The sequence below is a fragment of the Bombus pascuorum genome, chromosome 9 (assembly GCF_905332965.1).
Source record: "Bombus pascuorum chromosome 9, iyBomPasc1.1, whole genome shotgun sequence".
Lineage (NCBI taxonomy): Eukaryota > Metazoa > Arthropoda > Insecta > Hymenoptera > Apidae > Bombus > Bombus pascuorum.
This window is the reverse complement of record NC_083496.1, coordinates 13,011,470-13,028,304: the sequence shown is the minus strand read 5'-3', so window position 1 is coordinate 13,028,304 and position 16,835 is coordinate 13,011,470. Positions and strand designations below refer to the sequence as shown.

General features: G+C 33.1%; 1 protein-coding gene across 2 annotated transcripts in view; it reads left to right on the top strand.

Moving 5' to 3' along the window:
* The window catches only part of LOC132910981 (rho GTPase-activating protein 7), a 352,390-nt gene that overhangs the window by 133,393 nt on the left and 202,162 nt on the right, over window positions 1-16,835 (top strand). For both annotated transcript variants that reach the window (XM_060967214.1, XM_060967215.1), the window contains one exon: window positions 5,312-5,354. In XM_060967214.1, coding sequence (XP_060823197.1) covers window positions 5,312-5,354 — 43 coding nt within the window. The remainder of the gene's footprint in view (window positions 1-5,311; window positions 5,355-16,835) is intronic.

Below are 16,835 nucleotides of genomic sequence, written 5' to 3'. Positions count from 1 at the left end.
AAAAGATAAAACTAATAGGTATATATTTTCCGTGCTATATATCAAAATTCTAATTGTTTGAGGAAAAATGTAAAATAGTATTTCGTACTATTTATTACGTTTTAGGAAGTTTACAAGCAATTTTGTAGCAAATTTAAATACACTGATACACATTGTGAAAGAAATTTTTTTTATTCCGCTTGTACGAGTGGAATAATAAATCATAACAACATACGAATTTGCAACACTCTGTTTGTTCGTACGAGTTTTACTATCTTTCGATAGAAAAAAAGATTGGATACAAAATTTGTATCCAGTTGAGTGTTATTTATTCAGAATTTATTGATCAGCTCGCGGCTCAATATATTCAGTGTCTATAAATCACGAACGTATCCCATTGTTATGTTATGGAGTACAAACTGTTAATCGGTTGGACTGGTTTAAAAATGGTATTTTAGTTGGAGTAATATTTTTGGTTTCTCAAGGAGCAACATTATTTATAGTCCCAGTTCGTGATGCAGCTTTTAATAAATTTTAAGTTGCAAATACAACATTAAAAGATATATCATTATTTTTACATGATTATTCAGATCCATGAATTGTATAAGTTGCATTAATACGACAAACGTTCATTTTATGTCGTTAAAAAAATTCGAAAATTATATTTACTGAAATTCATGGCTAGGTAGAAAGTGAAAATACCTTGAAGATAAGTGGCGATTATAATAAATGCATGAATACGATTATGAAATATAAAATTCAACAAAAGTTTCCACATAAGTGGTTTGAGGGTGTCTATATAATTATGGGTGATTTAAATTTACAATGCAAAAATATACCACATATTCAAACATACCTGTTTAACCGTAACCGACATATTTCACAGGAATTATAAAAATAATATTAATTTAGAAATTGCAAAATGTCCTAACGAAAACAAGATATTTTTAATTACACTTCCAAAACAGTAAATTCGTTTAAAAAATTAACTTATATAAATTTTCTTTTTATTATTAAAACATAACTATTTTTTCACCTACTATGTGCATTTATGTCCAACATTTTTACACAAAATCTCGACTTGACGCAGGGACGTAAGATGGAAGAATTCTAGAGGAAGCTTTATCAAATGGTTTTCGGTAGAGTTCCGTCGGTGAATGCGTATTATCAATGAAGTGTCAATACATGAGGAGGTAGTTTGTGCACGAGTGAGCATCATTGCCTTGGTAAACATACATTTCCACGATATACACACGTATGAAGGATCGGCATCTTGGTGGTAGCGAGTGATCAAAGCTAATGGAGCAGCGAGCCATGTCGGCGTATTAATCGGTTGGCATCTCTCATAGCTCTAATAACCATCGTGTGTGGGTTGTACGTGCAAAAGGCCCTTAGGTAGAAGAGAACTTCCGTCGGTCAGCGAAAAAATCATTGCACCTGTGATGTAGCTGACAAGCTTTCAAGTTGACCAGAAAGTACGATAGCTAATCTTACTTTCTACTTTGACACATGACGGTCTTAACCGTAAATTAGTGTGACTCATTAGTAGAATATTAATTATGGATCTCTTAGAATATATTTGCATTTCAAGCTACATAGAAAGGAGACCACGATTCGCATCAATTGAAAATCGCATATCCGTCTTATCTTGTCACGGTTTTCGAATTTTTATATCCCCATTTCACTTTTATTTTAATAAACAAGAAAATTGTTAATGTTTTAAGAAATATAATAATTTCAATTTTACTGTTAGAATGTTTTATTCAACACCAGATGCACACAAATGTTCGCACGATCTAACATCATGCAATTAGATAAGTAGTCTTCACAATTTTATCCAGTCCCATACGACTACGTGATGGATCAGGCAGAAACAGAAACAAATATTTATCGAGAAAAACCGGTATCGATTTTACGATTTCGTTCGAGGTTGAAATCAAGAAACAGAGACGAACTTTAACGTCTACCAGATACTTTTTCCACTGTATGCTATGGATCGATGTTCGCAGTACGGTAAAATAGGACGAGGAAGAAAAACGTGTTAACAAAAACCTGGAACAGGAAATAAATTCCCTTGGTCAGAGAATTTTATCGGAATTCTTTTTCGAAGTTATGCAGCTCGTAAAGAAAGAAACGCACCGCCTATTAGCTATTGTTCGAGAAGTATTTGCAACGCTGCTCCCGTTTCTTTTTTCTTTTCATAAATACAGCGGCAACATGTCGAAATTTACAATCCGAATGCGATTAACAGTCCAATTTATCGTTTCGTATTTTGCGGTGAAGGACAATTAATTTCGTCACATTCGAGCCACGTTGTGCAGACATCTTAAACCTTGCTTTTTCAATATGCAAACACGAATGCAACTGTAATTCGCTCGTAAGGTCTACACACTGTTTTAACCGGAAACTAATGGCATTACGTCTATGCTGATAGTTTTAGTATAGCATGGCTGAAGTTTCTATTGATTTTAATGCGATATAATATTAGATGCAGTATGGTGTTAAACGGCCATGCAATATGCAATAAATACGAGTAAATACGAGAGAAATTTGCTACATTCGATATCTCTTTGAAATTTCGTTTTATCGGCATGTTGGAATTATGTTATAATTGTGAGTAAACTCAGTGGCATTTTATGTATCAGGTTACCTTTCTGCACTGTTTCTTTTGATTTTCAATATATTATTATGAATATACATATTATAATAACAGTATAAAATATTTTGGAGATCTGTATAAATGTAAAAAATTATTTTAAGATTGAAACAACCAAACGAAACAGTTTTGGAGTCTCATTTTCTATTCACAGATTGTTCACTGTATCACTTCCCTCAATAGGTATGCTGTTGCGACACAAATTATTTTCTAATGTCACACTCTACACGATACCACGCAGTCTCTATATTTTCCACAAAATTTAATTCTCAACGCTTACTTGGTTCCCTCTTGTCACAACTAATAACATTCATCCCTGTGAAAAGGTAACGCTCTTTCACATCGGTTCTCTCCTTTCCTATGTGTGTGCCTTGAAGTTCCAAGTAAAATCAAACTTCTTACATTCATACAAATATACAGCGTTGCATGAATAAAATTCCGTCAGACGGTATCTCGTTCTTGTCTTAAATTCAATACCAACACATGATTTTCCAGCTATTTTCCATGGGGAAAATATCTTCTTCCTCTACGTTGCCTTTTTTATGAAATTACCTGTATACCGCGCTAATCGATGAAGGTTTCGCGGCAGTATGGCGTGGATAAGGTCATGGTCGTTCGTTTGTTCTGATGCTCTGTGTCGGACGGGCTCAATATCTTGCATGTATGTAGGTCATGGTTTGACCTCTTCGCTTCGCCCGTTTCCCCATTGCTAAGCCTGTGTACGATTTTTCCCTTCTTTCCCTTCTAAAACACGCCTCCGCAAGTGACGCGGCTTAGTCTGTTTCATCGTCGACAAAACATGATAATAATGGCCGCCCACGTGAATTTTGACGACGCCAATTAATAGGCAATGCGGTGGAACGATTTAAATGCAATTTGAGACTCGCAATCATCGGCCATCAACCGATGCTAATTTTGTATGGAAACTTTTACGCGGCATCACCAGGGCCGGTGATTCAATTAAAAACTCAGGCAAATCTGTCTGTGGACATTTTGTTGCTGAAACTCTCGCAAAATGTCATCCTCGTCGATTTACTGGTGACGGATTAATTGTATTTTAATTTGGACCAGGTTTTTTTTATTAAGCTTCATTCAGATTGGCCAGGTTGATTGGATTCGAATATTTTGAGGTCTCTTGATCAGTATGAAATTGTTATTTACTTGAACTTATTATTTAAAGTATCTTTTCGTATTGTAATGATCGTTATCATTAATCAAATTGCATTTCGTCAAAAGATCGTGCTTTTGCTAAATTTATAGTATTTAAGATTTAAACAGAAACTTTGCAATGCTAATTGCCTGAATTCGTCTTTAGTTTCAATTAAACCAGCTTGGAATTGTTTTATTAAGTTATTTTACATAAATCGAAATATTCCTTCGAATATTTAGTGAAACTGAGATTCATTTGATTAGAACTTGAACCATAGAACATATTTTGAACATATATTATGTACGTACAATATAAAGTACAAGCCAACAAAAACACATGGTTCCAATTTAAAAAATCCAACGGACTTGGTTTATTTTTTCAGAATGGATTTCATGAACTGTGGATTTGTATGAATGAACAAGCTTGAATTTAAGTTACTAATTTAAATAAGTAGAATAGTCTGGACGAAGTTTTATGGATCGTTCCTTTTTGCTACCACCTGACGTAGGGAAGTTAGTGGTGTTGTTGGTAGCCATCAACAGGACGACGCGACAGATCCATCAATCTTTCGGTGCAATTTTGTATTTAGGTAAATGCATCTGTCGATGTAGGCGAGGTCAAGCGTCGCCGTTTATAGCATGTTCGAATCGATGATAGCGCGACAAGGAAAGGAACCGACCAATTTTAGGGGTGACGTACAATTCCCGGAGTTTGTGGTTTTGCTTCATTGTGCGTTGTTCGACAAATTGATCTTGGAATGATGAAAATTGCAAATTTTGATTGCAATAATTTTTGAACTAATTGAAATACTAACTGGAAGCTAAATTGAGGCGAATGTCTGAGTTTTCTTATCTTCCATATTTCTGATACATGTTACGTGGAACATTTTTATTAAATTGTTCTTGTAGTTTGTTTTACTATTCTTGTAGTATATTTTTCTATGAATATGTAGATCTTATGAAATTTTCTTTTTCCCATACTTTTGCATGAATGATCAATGTCAGAACATTCGTTTTGGAAAGAAATGAATATTGAACATTGTGCAATTACATATCGAACTAAATAATAAGAGTAGACAAGCCTTTAAAAAAGCAAAGTTGCGCGAGTTGAAATTACAACACATAAAGTATGGCACTTTGGCTGAACGGTGCATTAGTGGTGGAAATGAAAAGTAATATAAAAATTTTCATCCGAATAAGAAGGAATGTACACATCCAACGTTATGCGTATATATGTAATTTCTCATAAAAAGTAGGAAACGAAAAGAAGAATATATTGCGAAGGAAAAAGTCCCATCATTGTAATTTTTTGAAAGGATTTTCTTGTATTGAAATGTGATTTTCTTGTGTTGTATTGAAATTAAAATTCGCGAACATTATGTTTATAAAATAAATGTAATTGAGATCAAATATTTAAAATTTTAAACAGGATAAACTTCTGAAAGCATTACTTGGAAATTTTATGTCATCTTATATGATCACGACGTTCTACGTGGAAAGTAATTGGATTTTTTCGTTTGATTACAGAGTTTACAACAGCCACGCTCACAGTCGGAACGTCAACTATCAGGTGAGTTTTCAACGAACAAGGTACACAATTCTTTGCAATAAAGTTAGACTCCGCTCTAGCTTCGTAGTTTCCTTTAACTATTTCCGAATTAGTTGAACTTTTGACAGAACTTTTAATCCGTTTTATTGCCTTCTTCCTTGCTGTAACAACGACCGATTCCAGTTATTTTACTCGCCATTGTGCTAGAGAGCCAACTTATATTTCCAAAATTCCTAAAAGTCTTTAAATATATATTTACGTGTTTCGATAAGAACTTAAATAAAGACTGGACCACTAAGTGTACGTTATACTACATATGAATGTTCCAAGGCCTACTAAATAGTAAAAGAAGATCAATAAGATGCACTAAATTTTTATCCTTATCGTAATTTAACATATCTATACATTGCTTCCACTTCATTTAACTTTCTTTCATTGGAATATAAAATATATAAAGATACAGTACCTGATCACACATATGTCCATTATTTTCTTCAGAAGTTTCAAAATCTTCTCAATACTTTTCTTTAACATTTGATAAATAAGAAATAGTGATCTTCTTTTGAACATAATAATTAGATTCTGAATTAAGATTCACAAACAGATTAAAAATATTTAAATTCTACTTTTTACTGAATCATTAAGTTCTAACTTGTTAGAAATTCAATAGCAAAAGAATTGCACGTTAACTAATTAAAATTACACGACAAAACATGCCATATCGAAATTTTATACACACGAAAGGTAAGTTATTCGTAACCACGTTTCATTCGTAAGAAGCTTTTCATAGCAGGGTCACTGCAATATCAGTAATATGTCCTGCGTTGGGAGACTGTCTTGTCGTGCAACCCTTCCTGTTCGGATCCTTCTCCTCCGTATTCTATTTCCGTCAAGCTTCCTCTCCACTCGCCAAGTGATTTATTCGATCGAAGTCCGAGCAATTTGTCGCCACTGGCGCGACACCGAGAATGAAAGTAGCTCGTACACGTCCGCGAAACTCGCGCTCGAGAGTGCAGGTTAATTCTTAATTTCAACCTTGGGTCAGCACGCCTCCCACCGGAAGCCTTAATCACGACGAGACTTGAAGTCGCTCCTCGAGAAAGCAATTAGCGCTGCCCCGCGAACTCGTCGATAATTAATTAAACTTTCGCGATCGATTCCTCCGCTGTTCTTCGGACGCCTGTGCACCGCTTGTAAGCGCGGCTTGACACGCGATCTGTTCGACCCTTTCAAGACGGAACGTTGTTCGTTTAAACAACGAATATAATAGCGGTTACAATAGTTATAATGGATTCTAATTTGCAGAAAATGTTGAGCTTGATTTTCAAAATGAGATACATAGTTTCTTTACGATTGATATATTAATTCTTTGCAATGCAATCATATACAGGATGTCATATAGTTATAAGAATGATTTTTAAAATAAGATTCATTTATTTTTTACGGTGGAGTCATAAGTATCAAGAGTATTCATAAATAATAGTAAGAAAAAAACACAAATGTTATATAAATGTTAATTAATCTTCAATTGGTATTGGTTCAGTGATAGATAATTATAAGAATTTAAGTTATGGTATTTAATTTTAAAGTGTAAGTATAATTTTATTTAATCACGTGTATCGTGCATGATAAAATTGTTATTAATGGGTTTCATCGTTTCAAACATACTTAGAACACGAAGTAAAATTAAATGCTTTAAAATTAGTTCAATGATGTAGGATTGAGAATTAATTAAAATATAAGGTAGTAAGGAATTGGTTCTTCGTTCTATAGACTATATTAAAAATGAGATATTTATATTAATTCCACTCCAAAGTTGGCATCATTTCTATAACCGCCACTGATATTTATAAAAACTTAACATTCGCAAGCATTTTACACGATCGATGGATTTCCAACTTTTGCGAACACTACGAGCACTACGAGTATATTTCGAGGCATCGCAATCCGTTGACGAGCAAGCAAATAGTACAAAAAGCTGGCGGAAATGTCGTATAGAGAGACCGTTAAAAGGACGTTGTGGAAAGTGGAAGACGATGCACACCACCTGTAGACAATCCCTTGGGAGCTTTAATCTTTGATCCGACAGTATGATCTTCGTCGTCGCTTTGTTGTCCCAAAAATAATCCTCAGATGTTAAGGGTCGCGGATGTAATACGTGGATTTTTATTGGAACGACAGCTAGTAATAAGAGAAATGGATGTCGAAATAGAGTACTAGATTCACGGATATTATTATCCTACGTTAGAGAGAGGTTTCTTAATTTGTGCTTAACCGATAAGTGAAAAAGTAAAGTTGGTTTGGTCACGTGATATTGTTTAAGATGTGCAACTGCTACTAGAATTTGGTAATTTTATTAAACTATTGATAATTTTAAAGTAATTTTAAAAAAATTTAGAACTTTAAAATTTGTAAAAGAATTAGATTCAAGTTCTAATCTCAATGACTGCCCGACTGGGTAATCCTTTATTATTAATCCGATGGAATATTTAACACTTGTGTAAATTTATTCTATTGGGATTTCTTAGCTATTTTCGAAGGAAAATCTACCTGATTTAAATTAATCCTTTAGGCTAAATACTTTTTTTTTTTATATAATGAAAATTTTAGTTAGTCGAAGAGGTCACACAGAAAGAATATTACGAATTATATGGTCCAACCTACATATTTGAACCTTTATGACAGAGGATCAAATTGTTCGTCTGTAAAATTTTTTCGACATTTGCCGTCGTCTCTCGAAGGTCGGTATTATCAGAAAGAAAACTCAACAGAAACTTAATATACCCAGTATCGATAACGAAAAAATATCTTCAGAATAGCGTAAAAGATTCCAGATCCATCGAATCCTGAATATGAAACCATCCTTAAAAATATGAATAAGGTGAACCGTAATGGTGGAATAAAACGAAGAATCATTTTCTACGATAAAAATAAAACTTCACACCAAGCCATACGTCACAGCAAAAGTTTATGGTATATGTAGTAAATGATAAAATATATTACTGTCATCGTTCTTTATAAATAATTTAAACTTACAGTCCGGTGATTTCATAAAACTGCAGTCTTCTTAACTTCGTAGCAACATAACAAGGGTGTGACTATGCTAATTAAAGTTAAGGTTATTAGCTTCCATGGGCAGAACATCGAACATATAGAGATGATATATATATATATCGTCGCATTTCCGCACGAAGAAGAATGTGTGTCACCGGATATTATCGATTCAGACGCACGTGTTAGAAACGCGGACGTCGCAAGTCGAATTTGAATATCGAGTCTACAATTATGTAAATTTGCTGGCCGTGATTTATTGAAATTTTTAGAGTACCTATAGGAAGAAACATGGAGAGGCGTATACATCATGCTTGGAATTACACATTAATGAGAATTTTATTATTAGCTGTTTCTTTATTACCTCATTCATCATGTTCATCCAAATTATCTTATTCATGCAAACGTATCTAATACCTTTATCTAGCGAAATTCTGCAGGAGTATTAGATGGTGGAATTTGATTTTCCCGATTCCGTTTTTCCCCCGATTTTTTTATTATTTAAATCCACGTCTGGCGTTACGATTTTTCGGAAAACCTGGATGAAGCTTGTTGTTATAAAAACAACGTAGAATCATGAAATATTTAGGTAGAAATTTCTGGTCGTGCGTTAAACGTGAATTTTCCTGAAATTCAGCGTACGCAGAAACGTTCGAGTAATTAAAGAATTATAGATTAAACATAGATACTAATGTATAAATAGATATTTCGACAACTTCTATAAATATCGTGGGATATTACTTCTCCTTTTCTCAAAAAAAGAAAAAGGAAGCTCTCTAATTGTTTTAAGTGATAGCTACTTATTTGAATTCCGATAAATAGAATTTTTTTGGAATCGTCAAACGTATTATTGTCATTCTGCCACTTAGCGAAGTATATATAGTTTATCGTAAAGTACGGAGCTCACATTTTAAATCAAATTATCGAAGACGCTCTCAGCTCTTCGATACGGTAATTAAAAATCGATACGACGAAGCGCATTAAATTCTTCGAGAATTCTATCGAATATTCGAAACATTGAAACGTATTCTTCAAACGATTAAACAATTTTTGCTGAAAGTCCATGAAAAAGAATAAAAGAATGTTCTTCTTCAGCATGTCTCGAACGAGGCTCTTAAATATTTCTTTGAAAAATGTGGGGCATCGAGTACAACCAATAGCCTATCGATAATCGAATATCGAAGACAAGTGCCACATGGAACGATTTTGACCTTCTTTTAATCTACTTCTGAGGCTTCGCCTCTTTTAGACGAAATTTAGACTTCCTACAAAATATTATAAGGAGGTAAGATCTTCATTGAAATCCTACGAATCCTCAAATATTTCTATTTTATTTATTATTGCATTCGGGAGTTTGTCTGATTAAATTTTCTATTTATATGTACGACACTGTAACCTTTTTCAACATATTCCTCATAGTTACATCCCTTTGCACGAAGAATATCTCCTTTTATCTTTTTCTTATTTACGTATCTTGGTATTTCGACCCCTTTAATTTTATCAACCTTAATTTCATTGTTATGCAAATGTCCAATTTGACTTAAAAATAGAAAATAATAGAAACAGAAAATGAAAACTTTGTTACCGCTACTCTTAGCGTTCTCAAAATATCGCGCGCGTATCTGCATTTAACTTTATATTCCTTACGTAAAACAAGATTGATGATCGTAAAATTATACCGGTTTAATGCATTTGCTACTTTTTGTATCGCATAATGTATCACGAACCCTTCTTCGTCGGGAAATCTGCTATATTTCGTATGGAAATTTCCTTGCTTTAAAGCATCTAGACGCGTATTTTTCTTTCATCCTGGGGAGAAAACGAAACGCGGTAAGAGCAGGATACCTCTTTTCGAAGCGTTTTGAAACGAATTACCGTAATCATCGAGCCAATAAATGTATTAATCACGTTTATCCGGTGCAAAAAGCGGTCGCCAGTAATTCTATACTTGTTTTACGTGAAATTAATTACGAATACGTTTATAAGCCTCAAGGATTATTGTATACAGAGGTTTAAACGAAAAGTGGGTCAAGTCTACTTCAATAAACCTCTGTTAGTACGGTCTCAAATCCTCGTGCAACCAGTGTTCGTACGTTAATGAATTCAGTTGCCGCATTCGTAGGCTATTAATCAATTTGTGATTTATACATTTGTCATATAAATTCATTACCTTGTGCGGCAACTAAGGTAATATTCATTTTTTTCAGGAAGTTGTGGCTACTTAGCATTTTCTTGTCGAAAATGAAAATTTATGTTTAATCATTTATCGATATCGATATTACTGCGATGTTTAAAAATTGTGGAAACCACACTTCCCTTGTTCTCTATTGAGAAAATTGCAATAACAAGGGGAAAGTTTAACTTTTTTTATGTCGATAAAATATTTCATTTTATATGAGAACGAAATTACTTTAGTCCAATTTTTGAGTTTTCTACTGCTAGAAGGTACTTCATCTCACGATAGGTTATTTTGAGGATGAAACAAGTTTTCTCTATATGGCTTTCCTCTTTTTTTTTTTTTTTTTTATTATTATTCTTCATGCATTTTAATTGATTTATGATAGAAAGTTTAATCCGGTCTTAGCGGTGTCATTTTTTACCAATATGTTTCATAGTTAAACGATATTTCATTTTATAACCGGATGAGAGAATCAAAATTCCTGATATTTTAGATTCGTACGTTTTAACATTATCAGACTTATCAATCTCTTTTCATTGGAACCTCATTCGATTTTTAACTGGAACCTCTCAACAATTTTTCTCCGTTTATTATTCTCAGTTTTCTTCGTATTATTAAAAAAAATTTTCTTCCATATTTTTACCAAACTCTCAATTTTTAAAATTCATCACCATGTTCTATCATCTTCCCTGTTCTATCAATTCTCTAATAAGGACGTTTTACATAATAACCTACTACGTTAACAGTACAAAATTAACAAATGACAAGTCGAAAATTACAGACTTCCGGACAAATATTTGTAATTTTTGTAAATATTTATAATTTTATAATTCGATATCAAATAAGATAATCCCACTATGAACGTTTATACAAATTCATATTGTCATAAACACAATTAAAAAAACGTAACCTAAATAGACATTCGTCTCACCAACTAAATGTTATAGTATATACTATACCTTAATTACATTTTTAATAAATAATATCAATATAAATACTATAAATATATAATATAATATACAAATATATAAAAATATATAATAAATACTGTATTGTATATTTTACACATTTTTTAGCATATTATATGCATCCTATATATTTTTACACCCTTAAATTTCCCAAAAGCATGAAAATTCACAATCTAATAATAACTCAAGAATTACTGAACACGATTGTAACAGAAATTACGTGATTTATATCATCAGGTAGTACAGTTAAAACAGTGTTCTTTGTCGGCATGTATCGAGCAGGTGATTTGATCGGTTGGCGAGGAAAAAAAGTGGAAGAGACGCTTGCGCTGCGGCGGTGACGGCGGCGGCGACGGTGGCTTTCGTCCCGTCGGCCAATGGAACACGATGCCAGTCGTCGCTATCACGGGCACCGCGGCGCTGGCCGCAGTTCACCAAGCGGCGTCCACGCGACTCGCGACGCGCGTCTCCGGTCCTCGAGCTGGTTATGCGGCTTTCGAGAGGGCTTTTCGAGGCTCCCTCGAGGCGAAACCGTCGTTCTCGCGTCGACCTGTGCGCGAATCTCGTTAGACGCTCGTACCAAACGGACTACACCGGTTCTCGTCCAAGGCCCAAGACTTTTGATTTTAGGTATCGATCGCAAACAGTGTTCGATATTCGTTTGACGTGAAACGATCTGAATCAATCGTCAGAAAAGAGTATGCATCGATGTATCGAGTGCCTTTAGATTTCTTTTCACTTTTACCATCAAATATTTTAACACGTATAATTGTTCGTTTGCATAGTTCTCGGTGAAGCTGCAATTTTAGATTTGATGTATGAGACTGTATAATTGAAACTCGCGTGATTGCGCGCCAGTTTCTTCGCACAGATAACGAGTTCTGTTTTCTTTTTATCGCTGTTTGACAAGGGTGTTCTATAGGTGTTATAGTAAATGCAGTTGTTCATAGAAGTCTTCGTATGTTCTATAAAAAAATCATTTTTATCGAAATAAAATGCTACAAAACTTAACTATAATGTTAGAGCTATCGACGACGAGATGAATAATATAAAAGTTGTCTTATTATTGTTTTATTTAAATAAAAAGTATAGAAGTTTTTTATTAAAACAAAAGTAATAAAGGTTTTTGTAAATGACTCATTTTAGATTTTGAAGAAACGTTTGATGGCAGATGAAGAAAGATAAGACTTTGACACGTTATTACACTATGTTATAAAAGTTTCATTTAAATAGGAATGGGACATATTATAAGGTATATGGAGATATTTGTGGCTGATTGGTCTTATAAAGGTTTGTTTGATAAAGGGTGAAGAAGAATAAGAGATAGTTTGACATTTTGTAGATAGAAGACATTTTATGTTTGGTTTGTAGTAGTGGATGGTTTAGCGCGCCAATTTCTTACGGACTTTGCAATCCAAGATATTCAAACAGTATCTATGTTGTTGATGTGGGTGATGAATTTAGTTGTTTATTTATTTTTCTCAGTCATGTTTGTTAAATGATATTGTTAATGATTTTTTTTTGTAAATTTTGTAATAGGGGTTACTAATATTCTCTTTCTTTCTTCATTCTTTGTGAATAAATTTTGTAAATATTGATCTACTAGTCATTGCTGAAATTTAAAATGATACAAGTTCGTCGTTGTAAATCTTTATACTACTTTCTTTTGTTTCTGCAAAATTTTCCACTTCTCGAAGCTGCGTATCGTGCCTTATCGATGTTCCAGATTTTCCACGATATACAGAAAAATTAATATTCAAAATTATCTGGAGGGTTTTAGTAATGTCTGGCTTTATTTGAGTGTGGCCACGTTTGAAATATTGAATCAGCTGTTTATGATAAAAATAATTCCACCTTTATAACATTTTTCCGCGATCTCGCCGAATATTCTTGTCTTTTTATGGATATTTTGAATTGATTTCATTCGATAGGGTTTCGGTAGAAAATATTTCCAATTCTGATTTTTAATCAAAAAGATACTCGTACTAATATCTTCAATGAAAAAATGATACTTTCACTAATAAATCTTGTTTTTACATCGTTAAAAAGGCCGCTGGAACATCCTATCTATTGATCACACTACGCTATATTTATAGATTGATTGCGTAATAATCCGATTAATCGATTGATTAATTAAGAAACCTTTTTTTACCCCTTTTTTAATTTTAGTTGCTTCTTATTCTTGCTTAAAATAATTAACATTATAACTCTTTCTGTCAAAATTCTTCACTTTCGTCACAATTGTGATTCAACGTTGAAACAACAAGAAAATATATTCTTTTTGAGATTATTTGAAATTGCAGTACAGCGTAATAGTAACATTCTCAGAAACGTAAATTCATGTTAACGGATTTGACTTTTTCTTTCGTATTCCCACGATGCAATAAGTTGCAACAAAGTAAGCATTAATTATGTCAGATTTCAAAGTTTCCTTCGTCATGTTCGTATTATCTATGCAAATAAAGGTGACGAGTCTTCGTAGCTGACGACTTTTACGGAAACATTTATTTCCAAGTATTCATGAAATTCACAATTACCGTGTAAAGTGCTTTCACGACAAACGACTGTTGAGGAAAGCTTCCTTTTAAGATGTATTGAACATGCAATGTTAAAAATTTAACTGAATATAATATCATTTTTACAATTGAGTCTGAAACGTTCGCCAGTTCTGTCAGATGAAAGTAACTTTCAATCTATCAACAGGAACAACATTGATAATATCTCCGTTTTCATCAGAAATTAGTGAGACTATTATCAAAGCGCAACATATTGTGGGATTGACGTCAGGTCATATAAATCATCGACACTATCAATCGTAATCTGTCATATTTGTCTCTTAATCAAATTTCAAACACTTGGACACACAGCTTTGCTTGATTTTTCCGTGTGCACTTTATTATCTGTTTTACTTATACGTAGAAAGTACGATCTGCAAAATTCATTCCAAATTTCTTAACAACAAAATGTTCTTCCAAGTACAAAATGAAATATAACGGAACATTTTCGAAAATTTGTAAGATATCAAACGCAATTTTTGGATAGAACTGATCAATGGTCTAGGAACTTGAAAATGTAAACGAAGAATACTCTTCTTCGACATTTATCAAATCCGTTATGTTTCCAAATAATAAAAATCTATGGATGTTATAATGTAAAAGGAGAGTACTTTTTTGCAAGTTTTGTTCGATATATTCAAATTCATTTTCGAAAATATTCAAAAGAGAAAAGAAATCGCATCTGATAGAAAGGATCGTCCGATTTTCTGATGGGATCCACGTCTATGTATATGACTTTCGCGGCGTTCGAAAGGAGAGTGGTGGACGAAGTTAAATATATATCCGCGAAGAGGACTGCTCGCAGGATCATAAAATATTTACCGCAACGTGACACGAAGTCAAAGAGGCAGACTTTATTGACAGACGAAACGACGAAGCTTACAAAATTTATCCGCCGTTAATTCTCGCTCCATTTGCGTTTCATCCCAATTATTCATCAGCCGTCTCGCCTGTCTCTCATTCACTTCCTGTTAAGCGGTCCCGACTTTTATTAAGTTTTCTCGACCGGTTCGCCATCCAGTTTCGCGTGTATGTTTCATGAAGTTAAGTGCTTCTTAAAAATTTGATTTTCATCGAGTGTTGATTCGGGTCGCTATGAATATTTCAGCAGTTAGTCTCAGTTTTAGAGATGTACAATTAAAGAATTTTGAAAGCGATTCTTCTATTTCGTAGGACTCATACCGTGCATATTCTTCGTAAAAAGTGTCGAAGCAAAACTACTAACTCGGAACATTAGTGCATATTTATTAAATGATAATTCAATTAAAATCAATTAAATATTATGTATGAATATATATTGCAAAATATAGTATATGTATAGGTAATTATATCTGTAGTCATATAGTAAAGAGAATTGTTGTATATTATATTAGTATGTGTATATTTAAAATTAATTTTCTGTATCAATAATAATCATCATGTTTTTAATACATTTATAGTAGAAACAAAATATTGTAGTCTGTCATTTTGACAGATTTGGTAGTTCCATTCTGGTGCTAAAAAAAAAAAAAATAATTATACTTCTACGTCAATTTAAACATTGACCCGAATATTTTTTTAAATGTGAGTCAATTTCGATATTTGAAGAGAGTAGCATATCAAATTTGCGATTGATATTACATGAAAATATTAAATTTTAGGGATTACAATTCCAGATTTAATCACAAAATTTCATTCTTGCACTGGTATAATTTAATTTCAATGTATGGCTGTCCGCCTTTACTATGCATGTAGGTGGGAAATTCAATTTCGAAGAGTCGTTAGTTCGTCCGATAGAGACGCGCTTCAAACAAACGTCTTTGGTAAAGTTCAAAGGTTTTCCATGAAACGAAACGGTGACAGTGATTACCTATAGATATTCAGCGTCGAATACGCTTCAATAAATATCAGACGCGAAGGTGTTGGACCTTGTGCTCTCCGATATCAGCCGTAAATGCATATTTGGAACAAGGAATGCGCTTTCAACTCGAATTATGAATCCGATAGTAGGTATCCTCAGATACGTTATTCTGCTGAAACAGAAGTGCTATTTTCTTCTTCGATTAAATAATCTCTACCTTGAAAATTCCTTTCTCGTTGTACGATACTCTGCTTCGAATAATCTACTTGATAAATCGAGGATAAGTCAGACATATCGAATGAAAAAAACATTGTTTAGTTTTAAATCTGTATTATTGAATCTGAGTCGTATAACAATACATATTTTCTAAATTAATAGAATCTTCTAGGCTTCCAACTCATATTGTATTTTAATATTTCATACGATCTTCGTTTCATACAACCTTTGGAAAATTAAGAGAATACACTGTCGCTCATAAATATCGGAACACATGATCAATCTCTAGTAACAATGCGTGAATTTTACTAAAATATACGAGTTAATAATTAGCCAGTGGTTAAATATTGTGATACTTAGTATATGTATAAATTATCATTATTTATTGAAAAGCTTTGATCGTCTACTAGCTTTATACGATTACTGGTTAAATATTGTCAATAATAAACGGGTGTTCAAATATATTAGAGCGATAGTGCACATAATATCTCTTTCACGAATCAGTTAACCACGTTGATCAATTACAAATAGCTTTATTACTTACGTAACTTAATTTTTCCTTCCAAATAACATCCATGGATATTTACATATTAATTTGAAGTGTCAGAATGATACAATCTGGCAAGCCCTTAAAGGAAATTTAATTGACATTTCTAAATTTAGATATCTTCATTCAGCCTGACTATCCAGAAT